This window comes from Canis lupus, chromosome 8 (assembly GCF_048164855.1).
Source record: "Canis lupus baileyi chromosome 8, mCanLup2.hap1, whole genome shotgun sequence".
In the NCBI taxonomy this organism is placed as follows: Eukaryota; Metazoa; Chordata; class Mammalia; order Carnivora; family Canidae; genus Canis; species Canis lupus.
This window is the reverse complement of record NC_132845.1, coordinates 54,405,392-54,421,160: the sequence shown is the minus strand read 5'-3', so window position 1 is coordinate 54,421,160 and position 15,769 is coordinate 54,405,392. Positions and strand designations below refer to the sequence as shown.

Sequence of the window (15,769 nt, the reverse complement as noted above, 5' to 3'; positions counted from 1 at the left end):
CTTGCAGCACTGGGTGGCCTGTCTGTAGGCTCTCATGCACTTTCAAGCAGGTAAGTTCTTTGAATATGTGCTCCTCAAAGACTACAGAGACCAAGGTGCACAGGCAAGAACAAAGCATCATGCTCGTTAAATGTTCACACTGGAAGGACGGTGTACCCACCCTACTTACAGTAGGCTGGCCTCCTCTGCTGGAGACTGGTGTCTGGAAAAACGTCGTCTTAGCATCTTCCTTTAAAGCTTACTTGAATTTTCTTCAATCCAAATAAGTAAGGAAATCTTTTAAATAAATTCTAATCAAACCAATTATGCCATGCAGTCATCTGCTGATGCCAAGTACAAAGTAGGATGTGATAACTAACCAGGAAATCTTCTAAAAAGTACAGTAAATAGCAGTGTTCTCCCTACTTGCAACAAGACTGTAAGATACTAAAAATCAGACAAGTAAACAGCCACATCAGGTAGACATGAGTTCTGAACATGTATGTGACAGTATTCACTAATCACAATAATATGGTATCAGGTCAGGTCTTACAGATAAAACCCACAAACATCTCCTAATCTTTATATCATCTTGGTGGATGAATCGTTCCTTCAAAGCATATCCTATAAGATTATATTTCCTTATCTAGACCGAGGGATAAAATTAGAAGTTTTTCGGGATCCCTGGGTGGCTCAGCGGTTTAGCACCTGCCTTTGGCCCAGGGCGCGATCCTGGAGTCCCGGGATCGAGTCCCACGTCGGGCTCCCGGTATGGAGCCTGCTTCTCCCTCCTCCTGTGTCTCTGCCTCTCTCTCTCTCTCTCTCTCTCAAATAAATAAATAAACAAACAAATAAATAAATAAATAAATCTATCTTTTAAAAAAAAAAAAGCACACAGAATTTAAAAAAAAAATTTGAAGTTTTTCTAAATTTATTTTTGAGTTCCTCAACAATCAAACAGAAGTGTACTATCTCTTTTCTTCCAAAATACAAAGGACATGAGCACAGTAGTAGAGTTGGAATTAGAAAGTGATTTTAAAAAGCCAACTTCCTGATTTTAGGCAATATGGTATAATAAAAAAAAATACATGTATATTTGGTCTTCATCCCCTAGACCCCTAGATCCAGGCACAGAGCTCATAAAAACCTTGGAGAATCTCCTGAGTGATCTTCTGAGTATCTTCTGTAATGCTAATATGACGATGAGGGGGTGGTGGCAAACCATGGAACCTTCAGCCCCACCTCCAACCTCTAGGGACTGAGTTTAATCACTAAGAGCCAATGATTTAATCACCCATGCATGCCTAGGTAATGAAACTTTCATAAAACCCCTAAACAACAGGGTTCTGGGAGCTTCCAGGTGGCTGAACACGCCAATGTGCTGGGAGGGTGGTTCACCTGGAGAGGGCAGAAAAGCTCTGTGCCACCCTCCACCCCCGCCCATACTTTGCAATACGTACCCCTTCCAATTGGCTCTTCCTGAATTGTATCCTTTATAATAAACCAGTAAATAAGTATTTTCCTAACTTCTGAGTCATTCTAGCAAATTATCTAACCTGAGGGAGGGTTATGGAAATCCCAGAATTTGTAACCAAGTTGGGCAGAAGCATGGATAGGTAGTCCGTGTACCCATTACCTGCAGCTGGCATCTGAAGGGAGGGCAGTCTTGTACAACAGAGCCCTTAAACCTCTTAAACCTCTGGATGGATGTCAACTCTGGGTTGTGTCAGAATAAAAATGAGGGCAGCCCAAGTGGCTCAGCAGCTCAGCACCGCCTTCAGCCCAGGGTGTGATCCTGGAGACCCGGAATCGAGTCCCACATCAGGCTCCCTACATGGAGCCTGCTTCTCCCTCTGCCTCTCTTTCTGTGTCTCTCATGAATAAATAAATAAAATTTAAAAAAAAAAAGGAATAAAAATGAATTGTAGGACACCCAGCCAGTGTCAGAGAATTAGTGTCAGAAAAAAAGACATCATAGGAAAGATTTTTTTTCAACATTAAACTTGACCGAAGCACGCACAAACTGAATTAAAGCCAAAGTTTGGAACAGTTGTCCCATCCTGGTCTAATTCACAAACTGCAAAACTCCAATGGGTGTTTTGTATAGCTACATAGCTTCAATGTCTACACAGAGGTCAACTAGGGTGGAGGCAGTTTCCTATTAAGGAGACAGCCTACTTTCCCAGACTCTCAGACAACACAAGATTTCCTAGGAGGGATACCATGAAAAGGTGGAAAAAGCCTGGGCCTTGAAATCAGACAGAGCTGGGGTCAAAACCCAACTCTGCTACCTACCAACTGTCTCATAAGCAAGTTTCATCTCTCTCCGGCTCAATCTTCTATCAAAAAAGGGGGTGCACCCCCTACCTCTGGGAGTTGTTAGGAGGATGAGAGAGAATGATACATTAAAGTGTCTGGCACACAATAGAAGCACAATAACTTGATTTCCTTCCCCTTCCTGTCCAAGGCCCACAAAAGCCAGTCAGAGAACTGAAGTTCAAGAGAATGCCTTAAAACCACACTGTAGGTCTGGGCACCCAGCCATTCTCAAAAAGAATGAGTAACCAAAGACCTGAGGCATTTAGTACCACTAGAAACAATTGGAAAGGCTCCACTGATGGGGTCCATGAACACAAAATCTTTTCTACTACAGGGGGTGGTCAGACCAAGCCTAATGACATTAACCTGACAGCTAAGGATTCAAAAATTACATTCTAAGTTCTGCAATGAATCCTATCAGTCCAGACATTCAATCACTGACACTTTCTTGCATTTAGGCACAGCATAAGAGTAAATATTCAAACCACTCATTATTTTTCCACAAATGACACAAACCTAAACCAACAACCTCTTTATGTGAGATTTTAATGTGTAGAGTGACAGAGCACTCTCTCATCCATGGAGAGAAACAATTCATATGGATTACATTAAATTGTTTCAGCTTTGATTTAATAAATAAATTATTGGCAATTTTCATTTCAAATACTGTTAGAATTTTATAATCCTAAAATTTTAACAAAGCTTCAGAGGATCTAAACAACAGTCTTTTACTGGCAATTACCAGGGTGCCCTCAAGCACCTTCAAAGGGGAACATAAAGGCCCCTGGTATATATCCAGCAGAAGAGGGAGATCCTAGTGTTCCGAGAAATTGAGGCAAACACTTATATAGGGCTTCAACACAGGTTACAAGGAAAGAGACTCTTCAAAATCTCTTTGGTATTCAGCTGCAAAGGCCTCCAGGTTCTGGAAGGCAATTCAGAAGAGGATACAAATCCATCAGTTGTCCATCTGGCAAGCTGGCAACTGCTCCTGAGCACTGTTAACTCATGCCTGACTTTGGTCAGCCTTCACCACAAGGTAAACGAGGAATGAGGGGACAGGAGGCTGAATTTGTCCATTAGCAGCACTTTGACCTATGACTGTGATGTCCAAGTATTTTTTTTCATTTGGAAAAAACAAAAACAAAACACCAATAGTTTCAATTCTGTCTTAAATCCATCACTGTTTAAAAAGAAAAAAAAAATTCCATCACTGTTTGTAACATAACACAGTTCTGAAGTTATATAAGGTGAAAAAATAACTATACACAAACTTTTGCAATTTTAAGTTAAACTTCACTAACTGCAGATAACCAGTGTTACCTGTGCTCTTAAAAATCCTTACAGTGCATCGCCTGAAGAAACTGTCCTGGCCTCGTTCCAGGGAGTTCCATAACAATTCTTTTTTCTACTCTATCAACTCAGAAACTATTGAATGGCTCTTTCAAGTTTCAATAGCTCCATAATAGTTGCATTAACTTTAAGTACTAGGTACAATGCATCAAAAACACTAGATCCAAAGTGTTTGTTGTTGCTACCTTCTTTTTAAGTTCTAAGCCTGCCCATACCAAAAAGCGACATATCTAGTTTCTCACTGCCTGGCTCTATTTCTTCCCAATGAGTCAAACTACCCACTGTGCAACCTGTGATTAAGAAATGTGCTGCTGATGAAGGAAGCTGGAAATTTTCTCTGGGGAAAACTCTTTTTCTGTAAGGGGACACACAATAAATACTTAAGGCTTGTAGGTTGTAGTACCTACCAATCAAGTCTGCCATTGTTAGTGAGGAAGCCCTTACAGACAGTAAGTAAATGAAGGTGGTGGCTGTGCCAACAAAACTTTATTTGTGGACACTGGAATTTGAATTTCATAAAAGAAACTGTCACATATTACAAAATATATTTTTTGTGACCATTTAAAAATGTTAAACTATTCTGACTTCATAGGCTATAACAAAAAAGTCAGTGAGCCCAATTTGGCCTGCAAGCCATATCCCAGCTCCAAGACAAGCCCTTCCGTGCTATTCTCTTGCCCAAAGTGAAAAAATAATCCCAGATTTGAAGCTAGCACACCAACCAAGTTATTAAAATGGTGCTGCTGCTACTATAGTTTTAGAGCAACCTTAGCTCAAAAGAGCCTTACATTTCACCTCCAGGCAATAGTATCTAAATAGCAATTTTTAATGATAAACATTTCCCAAGAACTCTTTTAACCAGACTCCTCCACCATAATTTCTTAATAAAATAACCATAAAGAAAACTTGTGCTAAGTACAGTTCAATTAAATCCATAACCCCACTTTCATGCAAGTCCAAAAGAACCAGATGTGGCTGGCGATGGATCCCACACACCCAAATGAACACCAGAAAACCTTAGATGAAACTATAAATTTGAAGGGGGAAAGAATATTAGTGTTAAGTTACTTCATAAGTGAGATAGTTTATGAGGCACACCTAGGATGCTGCAATATAAAGCAGATAACAAACCATAAACAGACACTCTGCAGAGCGGACAGCGTCCTCTTTCACTTTATCTCACCATGCTTTCTACATACACATTTCTTTTGTTCATTTTTATCTTTATTCATAGGCAATATTTCATAATGTCAATGTCTCATCTCAAAATAATGTCTGGATTGATCATTCTATGGAAAAGAGCCAATCTCCCCCTAAATATTCAGAGAGTACCAGATTAGTCTTCACCTGGAGAACTTAGCTGCCAAACTGTTAGTCCAACTGGTTAAAGCACACCTGTGTACACACATACCTGAGTAGCTCAGAAGCGAAACAAAGTAAACGAAGTATCTGAAACCAGTATTAGTTTTCCTCAGAACCTAACTGATTCAGTTTTAAAAAGGTACACGATTAGAAGGTATCCCCTGTTAGGAGATATTCTGAGGCTATGCTAAGGATATATATATATTCTAACTACACTCCACAAAAAACAAATTACTTAATCAGCTTCTCAATTTTTAAAATATAACCAATTTTTCTACAAGCAGTGAAAACATATCAAGTGTGTTATAGTAGAAGTAATCAAGACAAGAATCATAAACACCTACAGCTAAGAGATTCGAACCATAATTCCACATCAATGGAAATCAGTCTCCTTTTTATCCTACCCAGAACCTTCTTTCTACCAATTGTTGAAAATGACATTTCTAATTCATTGTTTTACACCACCATCCATACGGATGTGTGACATTTTGGTAACTACATTATCACTGCGGTACTTTAGAGTCGTTTCTCTGAGAAGGATAAGTGTTAAGCAATTAACCCACAGCAAAGAATGTGGTTTTACAGCTTAAGATCACCTACTGACTTTAGGTACACACTCCCAACAATACCATAGGCATGATTCCCTGACAAATTGCAAGAGCTGTGGGGTCACGACAGAAAACAATTTTTTTCCTTCGTGGAAATTTATTATTTCCTTGAAAAACAGAAAAGGGGCCGTGACCGGTAATTACTAGATAGAAACTAAACCGCTACTTTTCTTAATGAATTGCTTTAAGTCCTTAGATAATTCTTCACGTGTAAACTCTCCGAACGCCTGGCATAATAAATGCTGTAACACAGGAAAAACAAAACAAACAAACAAAAATCTATGAAAAATGATGAGACGCAAAATGGGGAATAATCGCTTCCTGCTCCTTGCAAAGGCAAGATGTACTATAGACGCTAGCAATCCTAGGCCAGCACTCTGGCAGAGTTAGAAAGCCTCTTCTCAATGAAGGCAGGGTTAACCACACACTACATTACGGTCAAATATGAAATGTCACTTTTCCTTTATTTATTTTTTTTTTTAATTTTCCTCCACTCTTCCTTCTACAGCTGACCTGCACACATACTTCTGTGGAGTGGCACAAAACTATCATGAAAAGACCACCCTAACCGGTCACATCGCAGAGCTCACGATCCGCAACTCTAAAAAGAATTCACTCCTGCCTAATTCTGTTTTGTTTAAACAAAAAACAAAAAACAAAAAAAAAAAAATCCCTTCCAGGAAAAGCTTGCATCATCTTCCTTCTTACCACATCTTTCTGGTCAGATACCAAAACACTGAAGTTGCAAGGAGAGCTCGCTCTCTCTCTCTCTCTCTTAGGGAGGAGTGGAGGGGGTGGGGGGGAGGCTCAGGAGGATGGGAGTGTGAGGACCTGTCAAACACCCTTTTTTTTTTTTTTTTTTAATTTAACTGCAGAGGGAAAAATGTCAGCCGCTTAAGCCCAGAGACTTAAAGAGGCTCACGATGCACGGTTACATTTCTTTATGGCCCTTTGTATGTTGAGAGATTGAAGCAGACAAACAAGGGTTGGGGTGCGGGGTGCGGGGTGGGGGGTGGGGGTGAGGCCGGCGGCGGCCGCGGGTCGCGCGGGTCACGGGCTCGGCCCGGTGGTGCAGACCGCAGGCCCCGGTGCCCGGTGGATGCCCGCGGCCCCCCGCGCCCGCCCCTAAGGTCCCGCACCCCGGGCGCCCCTGCGCCTGCGACCGCCGCCCGCGGCCCGGGAACAATGCGGGGCTCCGGGCCCGGGGAGGACCGGGAGGCCGCGCTCCGCCCGCGCCCGGGAACAAAAGGCGCCCGCGGGGCCCGGAGGCGGCGCCCGGCCGGGGAGACGTCGGGAAAACTTTCCGAAGGGCCGAGGCGACTGGGCGACAGCCCGCGGGGGCGGGAGGCGGCGGCTGCGGCCGCGGAGCCCCGCACAATAGCCCGGCCGCGCGGGAAGGCCCGGCCGCCACGCCCCCGCCCCCGCCGGGCCGCGTACCTGGTGGTTCTCCTTCCTGCCGCCCGCGGCCGCCGCCGGCCCGCCGGGGCCGCTCGTCATGTTCACGTACAGGGAGCGGGTGAGCGGGCTCCGCAGCGTCCACATCCTCCGCGCCAGCCACACGGACGCCAGGCTCAGGCACAGCCAGCCCACGAACAGTCTCATCGGGGGCCGCGGCCGCTCCTTCGGATCACCGCCGGCGCCGGGGCGAGGAGGAGGAGGCGCCGCCGCCTCCGGCCGCCGCCGCCGCCGCCCGGGCTCGAGCCATCGCGCCCAACTTGCCCATCCAGCCCCTGCAGGGCCGAGGCGGGGGGGCGGGGGGGCGGGGGGGTGGGGAGGAGCGGGCGGCGCGCACCCTTCCTGCCTCCCCCCCTTTCCTTTCCGCCCGCGGAACGCCGCAGCCGCCGGCACCGGTTTCCGCCCGGAGCACTTACGGGACGCGGCGGCGCGCTCCCCCGGCTCCGCGAGCCTCCGGCGGCGGCGGGGGGAGCGGGACAAAGGGAGCGCGCAGTCGCCGGGCGCGCGTCCCCGCCTTCCGCCTGCGTAATGGTGGAGAGGATTGCTCGCTTTCTTAGGGTAGGAGGGGGGGTGCTTCTTCCGAAGCGAGTTACTGAAGCGTCCCGGCCCCTCTAAGGTGGTGCCCTCAGCGCTTCTGGTCTTTCTTCGCTTTTGTCGTTGCCTCCGGGCGCCCCCACTCCCGGACCCCAGCAGGACTTGCAGCCGGTTGTGCAGACGGACCCCGGAGGAGGGCGGGGGGGGGGGGCGAGGAGAGGGTGTCTCCTTGCGGTCTGTACGTCCAGACTGTCAGACCCGACACCTCGCCGGGGACGGACGCTGCCAGTTGGTAAACAGTGTCCTGTTTACGTTTAGAGCCGACGAGCCGGGCCCCCACCCCCCAGGGCCTCCACCCGCCTCTGCTGCAGCGGCAAAGCCGCCGGGAATCTCGGGGAGACCGGGTATCAGCAACCCCTCCTCCCAGTCCCGTCCCGCACGCCTGGCAGGTTGCTGGGTGCAGCTTCTAAGAGGCATCCGTGAAAGCTCTGCCACTGTTGGAAGCTCCTGCAGCCGGGGCACCCGCAAGTAATATTTTAATGTATCGATGACCCTGTCGGAGAATGAAGACACAACCCCGCCTCTCCCCACCCCACCCCCACCCCCGCTACCCCTCCTCAATTAGACTCCCTTGCCTGTTTCCTTGAACGGAAATTTGGACCCAACCAACGCTCTTCCAGCGAACTGGGTTCTAGGAGCAGTATTTACCCGATGTTTCTTTGATCCTTTCTAGCACAGGAGCCCTAGCAACGTTTCAGAACCGAAGGGGTCACACGGTGTTCCTGTGTCTGAAGTCCTTCCTGCTGCTATACCTCCAAGCTACAACTAAGGAGTTAACATAATTTCACGGGCTCTCTGGCTTCCCAGGTTTGTTTAGAAACTGCTTTTAATTGAACTCCACTAGAAATAATGTAAATACATTTAAAAAAATTTTTTTTAGTTCAAAAGAAAGTAAGAAGCCTTTCCGTTTACTCTGATATTGCACTTCAGAGATGGTCATTTATGCCACGGTGGCATGGTGAAGAACAAAATTGTTCTTTACCCACAAACGTTTAAAGTAGGTTCTGAGAATCTCAGCTTGGCACTTGTCGAACAGGGACACCTTGTTGCTTAACATGAGGTAGGCTATAACTAACTAACAAAAACATGGGGTGGGGGGGGCAGGGGAGGATACTTTGTGTTCTCTCTTTTCAGTATACTCCCTGACTGCTTCCTCCCAAAACTACAAAGAGCCTGAACCTTCCTAAGTCTAGTTCAAACCTCTAGTGGTCCCTGGCCCAAATCATCAAAAGGCAACTGTGTTAGCCAGTCCAGATAATACGGTTTGTTTACCAGGTCACCTCTCCCTCCTGTCTCTGAAATCAGTGTGAGATAAAGGAGCTCTGTCTGTGCCAAAAGAAAGCCTTCATATTTCTAGAGGGGGGTAGTGGGAAGAGGAGGGTGAAAACAGCAAGAGTATATAAAGTGACATATTTCATTTCTGAAAACAAAGGAAACAAAAGGTTTGCCCCCCAACTACAGAATAAACTTGAGGAGCCACAGCTCAGAGACTGTAAACTGTGTCAGATGAACAAGAAGCAACTAGATGGCTGCTGAACTCCTAAGGATTTGGAGGTCAGTTGACGGCCGTGGAGCCTAGCATCTCAAAGGAGCAGATTTTCATTTTATCGGCCGTAGAGCCTAGCATCTCAAAGGAGCAGATTTTCATTTTATACCTGAGCAGCTGGCCTGGAAAAATGAATCATCCACACATTTAAAAGACTCTATAATAATCACAAAATAGTCAAATACATGTTATTTACGTTTAGCAAGCAAGCACAGGAAGAAACCAAAGCACAACACGATCAAATGATCTGCCTAAAGGTAGAGCAAATTCAATAGCAGACCTTTTCATAGAACTTGGTATCCCAGCTCGTGATCCTTCGATCCATCTAAGAAGCTTTGCTGTCTCTCTCTTCTCAGAGAGCCTCCTGAATTACAAATGAGGAGGAAGGAAAACAGCAAGAGTAAATATACTAAGCAGAAGTTCAGATTGCCCTCAGGGACTGCCCCCTTCCTTCATCTTCTAGAATGTCACTACTGTATATTAAAACCTCAATTAAAAACCTCAGTTATCCATAATGGAGAGGCGAAGAGGCAGATAACATGAGAAGCCAAAAACCAGCCAATATCCTTTCTTACATGGCTTTCAAATGCAGTCAGTGATATCCCAAAGATACATAAACGACAGCGTTCTGTACTGACCTGCTCACTGCCCTCCTGACCAGGAGGAGTTTAGATGTCTCACTTATGTCGTAGCTCTGTGCACAGGCCCAAAATCTTGACTGGATCACTTTCCTCTCTAGAACTCTAAGCAAAGGTACCTTTTTTTGTAATTGTTCTTATCAGCTACAGATTACATTTCATGTTTTCTTTTCAATGACAAAATATAATGTGAAAGGAACCCATAGAAAGAGGGACTGGATCTGTAGAGGACACAAAATGTGTTCGTCGCTGTTGGTCACTGTCATCTCCGTGAAGAAATCATAGTCTAAAAAGAACTCATAAATCACGTTTTCATCGACTTCATTTTATGGATTTGTTTTTTTTTTTTTTTTTAATACTTCTTCGTGTTTTGTAGTGTCAGAGAATGATGCAAGTATTCCCCAGTATATTCAGTAGATGTGCCCTGTGGTAATTAAGCACTAAGGACGTCTTAAAAAATCAAATTAGTAAATATTCAGCAGTTATTTTAATGGGGATTTTTATCTGAACTTGGTTGATACAATTTCTGTCATAGGCAATGATCACTATGGTCTCTGATTGATAAATTCTAAGCTCAGGTGAAACTGCAAACAGGTTGCAAAAAAATTGGCAACATAAAGTAGCAGAATTAAACTGGGAGTCAGACCTATAGAAGCAAGTATAAATAACACAGTGTACTCTTGGAGATCTCCCAGTGTACTCATTAGCATAGTAGTTTGAGACAGACTACCTGAGTTTGAAGCCTGACTATGGTTCTGGTAATGCAATTTGAAGCAAATAATTTGATCTCTAGGTCTCAGTCTCCTCATCTGTAACATGGGAATAAAATAGTCTTGTGGGATGTGGTAATGATTAAAGTATATAGTCTAAATATAAATGGCTTAATGTAAGGCCTCAACACATAGTAAGCTCTCCAAAAAAATGTTAATTTGCTCTTGTTTTCACTATAACCCAGATAATTCAACCTCTTCTTATCCCCCCCTTTCCTCATTTATAAACTAAGGCCCATGATTCTGAGCTGCCTACTTCACAATACATCTGTGAGAATCAGGTGATCTAGAAGTCTCAACCAACATTATCAGAAGGATGTTCAGTCCTAATGTGACTGGTCTCTGCAGAGCTATTCGCCATAAAACATTCCCTTAGACCTCTTGATGAGAGCTCCTCCTGTGTCTATTCCTTTCGACTTCAAACTAAGGGAGGAAGGATGGGGGCAGGAAATAAAACATAAACTAGAAAACATTCAAACCTAAAAATCATAGAATCAGGCAGCAAACTGAAGTCATCTACTTGTCAAGAATGTTGGTCTTCTGAGTAGGCAAGCCTTTCTCCCTCTGATATATAGAACTCCATGCCAACGGTGGCATTTCATGTTTAGAACCTTCTGAACCCGGATGCCTGGGTGGCCCAGCGGTTGAGCATCTGCCTTCGGCTCAGGGTGTGATCCCACGGTCTCGGGATCGAGTCCCACATCAGGCTCCCTGCATGGAGCCTGCTTCTCCCTCTGCCTATGTCTCTGCCTGTGTCTCTCATGAATAAATAAAATCTTTTTAAAAAAAGAAAAGAACCTTCTGAACCCTGCGGCTTCCTCCCCCTGCCCCTCAGTCCTCACACCATGGTAATCTCATACCTGTCTCTGTTTGTCAGGAATAACATCAGAAAGACAAATACCACTTTCACATAGTCAGTAAATATGTATTAAATACATGCCATTTACTGTACTATGTGGAACAGAAAACAAACATAGTGCCTCACCGTCAGACAATCTGCAGTCTGTCTAGTAGGAGGCAGACCTGTCCAAGGAATCAAAAAATGAATATATGATTACAAACTGCTGAGTGCTAGAAAAGAATTGGATATTGTTAGAACTTCTAACATACATACACACACATACATACATACATAAATAAGGGACACTTGAGTGGCTCAGTGGTTGAGCGTCTGCCTTTGGCTCAGGGTGTGATCCTTGAATCCAGGGATCGAGTCCCACATCAGGCTCCCTGCAAGGAGCCTGCTTCTCCCTCTGCCTATGTCTCTGCCTCTCTCTGTTTCTCATAAATTAAAACAACAACAACAACAAAAATTAATAGAGGGATCTGACTTGACTGGGGTGTAGGGAGTAGTGTGCAGAATGCTGCCCAGAGGAAGTGTGGCATTGCAGCCCTCATTTTGACATCTCTCTAAGTTTGAGAGCTTCCGAAGTTGCCCAAGTTCCTCTGGATTATAGGTGCACCCAGTAATTGTAAGAAAAGAAATAGGAGTGCCCTTGCATCCCACTCGAGGGATGTGAAGACTCCTGGTGGACCACCTATGTAATTTTTATGTATACATGATTGCTTTTAGGATCCTTAAAAAAAATTGCACGTAATAGTGTAACTCACTGAAAGGAATATATGTATTATTTTAAAATACATGCTTCAACTTTGCAATCTCCTCGTAGGAGGTCTGAGTCAGAGCTCTGAAAAAAGAGAGAAGGCTGTTGTTTTTCACTCACTTTCTGGGGCATTTTCAAAGGTCCAAAGATGTTCTTTGATCTTGTTTTAAGTGTATTTTCAAAACATCCCTATCCTTGGCCTCTTAATTGCTGTCTCCTGCATGTATGTGGGTTTGGTCTTATGAATGGCTACTTCCTCTCCACCCCCTGTGCCATGTCACTTCATGCCACTGTGTTTTCATATACTTATTTTAAAACTATAAAGTCTTTTTGTTTTGTTAACTACAAAACATTCAAACTTATGGTTTATTTGAAATACATGAAAAAATTGCACGGTACAATGAGAAAGCTTTAAAAACTTAAAATCTAAATATTTCATAGTAGACAAAATATGTATGTACATACATAAACATAAGTGATCATAAAGAGTTAGTGTAACAGCACAGAACCACATCTCTGCTGGCATGAAAGAAGACCATTTTATTTTTACACAACCACGTACTAGTATGAGAATGAGGAAGAGTACATTTATGAAAGAGGATACTTGAGCAATCAAGCAACCTGAAAATCAGAAAAAGCTATCTCCCTTCTCTGGTAAAGACAGTGATTGATCTTTTTGTTTGTTTTGTTTTGTTTTGTTTTGTTTTTTGTATATATATAGCCACAACTAATGTGAGTTGCTTTACAACTCAGCCTAGGATCTTCCGTAAAGGTATCGTGTGCACAAACCATTAAACCCAGAGGAAAGGCATTTGGCTCTTAAATAACCAAAACCTCAGCATTGTGAGACCATCACAGCTGTTTTCCTGCGGTTCATGGTTTTCCCTTACCAAGCATCCTTTGTTACAGACAATTTCCTAAAATCGACAGTCAATCCCGAAAACAGCTAGTAGGCTGTTCTACAATAGAAAGTTTATTTCAAGTTCATTAGCTTTCCATGCTCAAGTCTTTTGAGAAAAGTTTTAGAAAGGACAGGGGCAGGTATTGGAAGCTTTGCCTTCCACCGATAGCACTCAGATTCTATCTTCTTCCTCCAGCCTCCCACACCAGCTCTGGGAGGTGAGAGTGGGAGAAGCCAGCTTTGCTCAGGGACCTCACAAAAGTATAGTTTATCTGGGAATATAGAACAGGCTGTTCTGCCTCCAGGAAAAGTCCAATTTAAAACTAAAGTGACATTGGAGCCAGAGTTGCTGGGTTTTTTTTGTTTTTTTTTTTAAGATTTTATTCATGAGAGACAGAGAGGTAGAGACCTAGGCAGAGGGAGAAGCAAGCTCTTCACAGGGAGCCCAATGCAGGACTCGATCCCAGAACCCCGGGATCACGCCCTAAGCCAAAGAGAGACGCTCAACCGCTGAGCCACTCAGGCGTCCCAAATTTGCTGCTTTCTAAACATAATTTTAAGCAAATTCCCTTAGGTTAGTTACATGCACTTTTTACATTTTTTTTTTTTAAGATTCTATTTATTTACTCATGAGAGGCACAGAGAGAGAGAGAGGCAGAGACACAGGCGAGGGAGAAGCAGGCTCCATGCAGGGAGCCTGACGTGGGACTCGATCCCGGGTCTCCAGGATCAGGCCCTGGGCTGAAGGCGGCGCTAAACCGCTGAGCCACCCAGGCTGCCCAGGATAAGTCTTCATGGGGAAAAATTAAGTTAATCCATGTAGTTATTTCATAGTACAATGAATTAATTTTTAGAGTCTCTGTTTGATACATGGACTGGAATTTCCCCATTGTCCTATACATGGGCAGATTTTCATCTTGATACATGGTAAATCATATCATATCTGAGAACATTTAATATTTGTTAGCTCTTTTATCCCTTTTAGAATTTATATCTGTTTAGACACAAGTGTCAGGAATACATTACATTTTTAACGTATGTTTAAAGATGTTTGAGGAAAAAAAATTAAGTCAGGTCTTTTTTTTTAAATTTTTATTTATTTATGATAGTCACACAGAGAGAGAGAGAGGCAGAGACATAGGCAGAGGGAGAAGCAGGCTCCATGCACTGGGAGCCTGACGTGGGATTCGATACCGGGTTTCCAGGATCGCGCCCTGGGCCAAAGGCAGGCGCTAAACCGCTGTGCCACACAGGGATCCCAAGTCAGGTCTTTTTAATATGGTAGGCAGTACATACAATTGATCATCAAAACTGCCCTGTTAAAAATGCCCTGAAAAAAATTCTGGAAATAAACAATCGCTATATAAGAATCACACTTGGGATGCCTAGGTGGCTCAGCGGTTTGGCGCCTGCCTTTGGCCCAAGACATGATCATGGAGACCAGGGATCGAGTCCCACGATGGGCTCCTGGCGTGAAGCCTGCTTCTCCCTCTGCCTGTGTCTCTGCCTCTCTCTCTCTCTATCATAAATAAATAAATCTTAAAAAAAAAAAAAAAAAAAGAGTCACACTTTGTAAAAGCAGCTGTATGATGGATTAGAGCAAAAAGATACAAAGTCACCTTTTAGAAAGGCAGGTCCCCAAGCCAAGACTTGACTGCAGATTGACTGCAGGAAGGTCATAACATACCTACAGAAAAAAACATCTCATTGCATGTGGAGGGTGGGGAGGAGTGTCAGCCTTAGAAAATGGAAAGGCAGGCTGATTTGGTAGTGGATCTCCATCATCAACCCAGGAGGCAGTACCCCTCCGCTTGGCTCAAGGCAGCAGATGTCTCTCTGTGGATGGAGATAGGTGCATCCATTTTATCCAGGCTCCATGACATCATCTATTAGCATCATTCTAAATGGCCACATTCCTCACCACATGGTGGACATGTGCTGATGGGGAACACAAGGATCTGTCTCATTTCTCAGTGTAAATTGGTAAATAGGTTTGGGGGTTTAAAATTTTTTTTTTTTGCATTGGGCTGTGAGTTTGGCCTATGCTAATGTGCCTGTGGGAAATGATACCATTCTCCGTGTAACCACATATCAAGTTTCAACACCAGCAAAACCTTAAACAATGGTGATTTACCCACATCATGCTCTTTATGGGGACTGAAGATGGCCAGCCAGCCTTCCTTCACCCAACAAATATCAGACCTCATTTGTCTGAGAAGTGAAATAAATAGAAATGAGAACGTTCTTAAATTCTTCAGACATGCCTCTGGTTCTCTTTCAGGGCCTTTTTTTTTTTTCTTATCACCATACACTCCTAGTCCCTGAACCCCGTGTCGTATATCCAGCTCTCATCTTTGTCATCAAAAACAGGATGAGCATTCATACCAGGAAGCAGAAAACTCATTCTGGATATGTCCCTGACATTTTCCATGTGACCTTGGAAAATCACATAACCTTAATTATTTTGTCTCTAAAAATGATAATTAATAAAGGCAACCTGTACATGTGCACGCGAATTAGAGACTACCAGTCACAGGATCTGTTTCTTCACCTGCTTACTTCCTTATATGAATTACGAATTATATGGATTTTCCCCCAAATGCTAACATAAACATATCTTACATAGTACACGAGAAGTGG

The 15,769-nt window shown here is 44.0% G+C and overlaps 1 protein-coding gene across 4 annotated transcripts in view; it reads right to left on the bottom strand.

Moving 5' to 3' along the window:
* Positions 1-9,982, bottom strand: part of METTL9 (methyltransferase 9, His-X-His N1(pi)-histidine) — a 47,581-nt gene extending 37,599 nt beyond the window's left edge. Inside the window, exons 1-2 of one of the 4 annotated variants that reach the window (XM_072836153.1) lie at positions 9,855-9,982; positions 9,497-9,580 (exon numbers count right to left, since the gene is read on the bottom strand). In XM_072836153.1, the coding sequence (XP_072692254.1) occupies positions 9,497-9,504 (8 nt within the window). In that variant the 5' untranslated portion in view covers positions 9,505-9,580; positions 9,855-9,982. Of the gene's footprint in view, positions 1-7,058; positions 7,374-9,496; positions 9,581-9,854 lie in introns of those variants that run through there. The other 3 variants (XM_072836152.1, XM_072836150.1, XM_072836151.1) reach the window with 3 other exon arrangements.
* Between the last annotated feature and the right edge of the window lie 5,787 nt (positions 9,983-15,769).